Genomic DNA, 2666 nt, shown 5'->3' on the forward strand with positions numbered 1-2666 from the left:
TATCAGGCTAATAAGCTTGGCTACTACTGGGAACTGTAATATGACATCTTTGATAGGATAGATGAGTCAGTGTCTAATAGGAATAATTATATAAGTTATATGAAATTGAATCCAATGATAGCTAATAGCTATAAGACTAAGAGGAAGAAGGTTAATATCAAAGGTGTTTAGTTGAATTTTTTAAAAAAATTTGTAATTATATGGTTTTAAACTTAAATCGTTCATTTTTTGTGAATGTCTTGTTGAGATGCCCAGAGAGGCATTAGTTATTATGTTATGTTATGTTAAAAACTGCGAGGCAAGGTCATAGTGATCATGGTGTTAAAACTTGAGTACTTTAACTTACTGTTATGTAAATTGAATACAGAGTGAATGTGACTGAGAAGTGATTATATTTGTCCTAGTAGTAGTACTAATAAGCTAATATAGTAATCGGCTACACAGTACACACATATCTACGTGCCATATGTAGGGACACACATGACACACTAAAATTAATGGAAATAATTACCGGACTTTATTATTCACGGACCTTAATGCAACAGACATTATTGTCACGGACTTAATTATTCACGCTAAGGTCATTAGCGTGAAATTAATGTCCGTGACTATTATGTCCGATAAGATAGTTGATCTCGACGACGGTCAATATTTGGAACACATATCTTACGAGTATCACTTGTTAAATGAATCCTTCCCATTCCATTATATCTCAATACCTAGCTGAAGTTGGCGTACAAGTCATCCTGCTGCAAGGTGTGTCCTCTTTCTGGGAGAGTAGGTTTGGCAACTTCACTGCAACTTCCACCTTTCTTTTGACTGGTCGAAGGCTCAGCTTGGTACACCATCTGTATATCTTCCATCATGATCCTTGCTCGTCTTTCCCTCCACGTGAAAATAATATTTCCTATGACCATGGTAATTATGATCACGGAGAGCGCTATGAACACCATTGACAGAATGTCAGCAGACTTTTGGCAGATGGTTTTATTTTTGGACGGTGAAGTTCCTTCTGGACAGATGCTGCAAGTAGCCCCGTTTCCAACGTGATTTTCTGGACATTCAGTACAGGCATGGTTCTCCCAGGAGTATCCTTTAGGACAAGAAGAGCATTCAGAAGATTGGGACTCAGATACTGTGAAGATAGGGCACTTTGAGCAGACGGAGAAGAACTGTCCACTGTAGTGGTTTGTGGGACAGGGTTCACACTGGCTACTGTCCTCACTCCAGTATGTTCCGGCTAAGCAGTTACACACTCCACTACTGCTACCTGGAGAAGTGCAGTTCACACAGCTTTCTCCATCCCAAGATAGTCCACTTGGACAGTGACACTCTTCAGAGAGAGGGAGGGAGGTGGCTTCGTGAGGACATCTCCTGCAAGTACCTTGTTGTCTGTCTTTGAAGAAGTTTGCAGTACAGACTTTACAAGATCCATCCCCGCTGGAGTTCCATCCCCATCCATACCCCTTCTCACAGCTGCAAACTTTTCCATTGTTGATTGGCACTGATCCAGCAAGACAACTCACACAGTCACTCGGGGCCGTTCCTCCTTCCTTGCTGACGGTACCACTTGAACATGGCACACAGCTGCCGAGGTTAGAGTAGAGGTAAGTGCCAGCGACACAGGTGCAGTGTGCTGATCCTTTAACAGAAGTAGAATTTTCCGGGCATTCCAGACATTCATCTCCGTCAGGACTTATGTAGGTGTCATCATTGCAGGAGCAGTAGGTAGATCCAGCGAGGGAAGTGGAGTTGGTAGGACAGGAGAGACAGGAAGACGCTTCACTAATCACTAGAGCACTAGGTTCGGGGGAGTAGGTATTGGCTGAGCATTGTTCACACTTGTTGCTGTTTGGACGAGACGAGCTTGTAGTTGTTGTATTTTGGGAGAGCACACCATAGCCAGACGTCGTTGTCGTGAGTTTCTCCAGTGGTGTCTGTTCCGTAGACACACAGCGGAAACACGTCCTCACTTTCCAAACAATTTAAGTCGTTATACATGATTGTTAGACTTTCTTGAAATTGGTATTTCCTACCAATGTTCCAGCTCATGACTTTGTCGTACCCCATGATACGACAAATCAACTCCGCGGTCGTTTCATCAAACTTGTTGCCACTTACCGTCCCTCCGTTGTACATGAGAAGACCGTGCCCTTTTTGAGTGTCCTGTTTGTCTTTGTTGTAAGAAACCCCGATTGGTGATAAGATGCCAGTATATTACAGTATTCACGCCGAATGCTCGTGATACTTCGCTTATACAGTGCCCATCGGAGACGTAATCATTATACGTGGCCTTAAACTTCTACCCCGTTCCAGTATCTTCTAGAACAAGTTTTCCCGCTCTGACCGTTGGCGATGTCCAACTACCTTATCTACTCAACGTACCAATTCCCATGGAACGGAGCTCCGACCGCCCCACGATGATAGTCCGCCCCTAATTAACTGGAAATCGGAGACGGAATCAAGGGAACTTGGCATTGGACCCGGGGTTAGACGCGCCGAGATGCAGAGATCCAGATCACTTCTCTTACAGGCATTTACGCGACGCAGCTCAGCTCCCGCAGAGTTCAGCCCCCACGGACCCTGGATCTAGAGGACCACGCCGCTATCGCAGATCTCAGGATGCCGACTAGGAGAACTCATACCTCGGATTAGCTCTCAGCAGT

The 2666-nt window shown here is 44.4% G+C and overlaps 1 protein-coding gene across 1 annotated transcript; it reads right to left on the minus strand.

Moving 5' to 3' along the window:
• Window positions 1-719: 719 nt before the first annotated feature.
• Window positions 720-2139, minus strand: LOC134824825 (proprotein convertase subtilisin/kexin type 5-like). The gene is made up of 2 exons (XM_063836801.1): window positions 2037-2139; window positions 720-1825 (listed from the first exon to the last, which is right to left on the minus strand). Exons 1-2 carry the CDS (start codon window positions 2137-2139, stop codon window positions 720-722), a joined length of 1209 nt encoding a protein of 402 aa, XP_063692871.1.
• Between the last annotated feature and the right edge of the window lie 527 nt (window positions 2140-2666).

The sequence above is a fragment of the Bolinopsis microptera genome, chromosome 13 (assembly GCF_026151205.1).
Source record: "Bolinopsis microptera isolate Bmic1 chromosome 13, MBARI_Bmic_1.0, whole genome shotgun sequence".
In the NCBI taxonomy this organism is placed as follows: domain Eukaryota; kingdom Metazoa; phylum Ctenophora; class Tentaculata; order Lobata; family Bolinopsidae; genus Bolinopsis; species Bolinopsis microptera.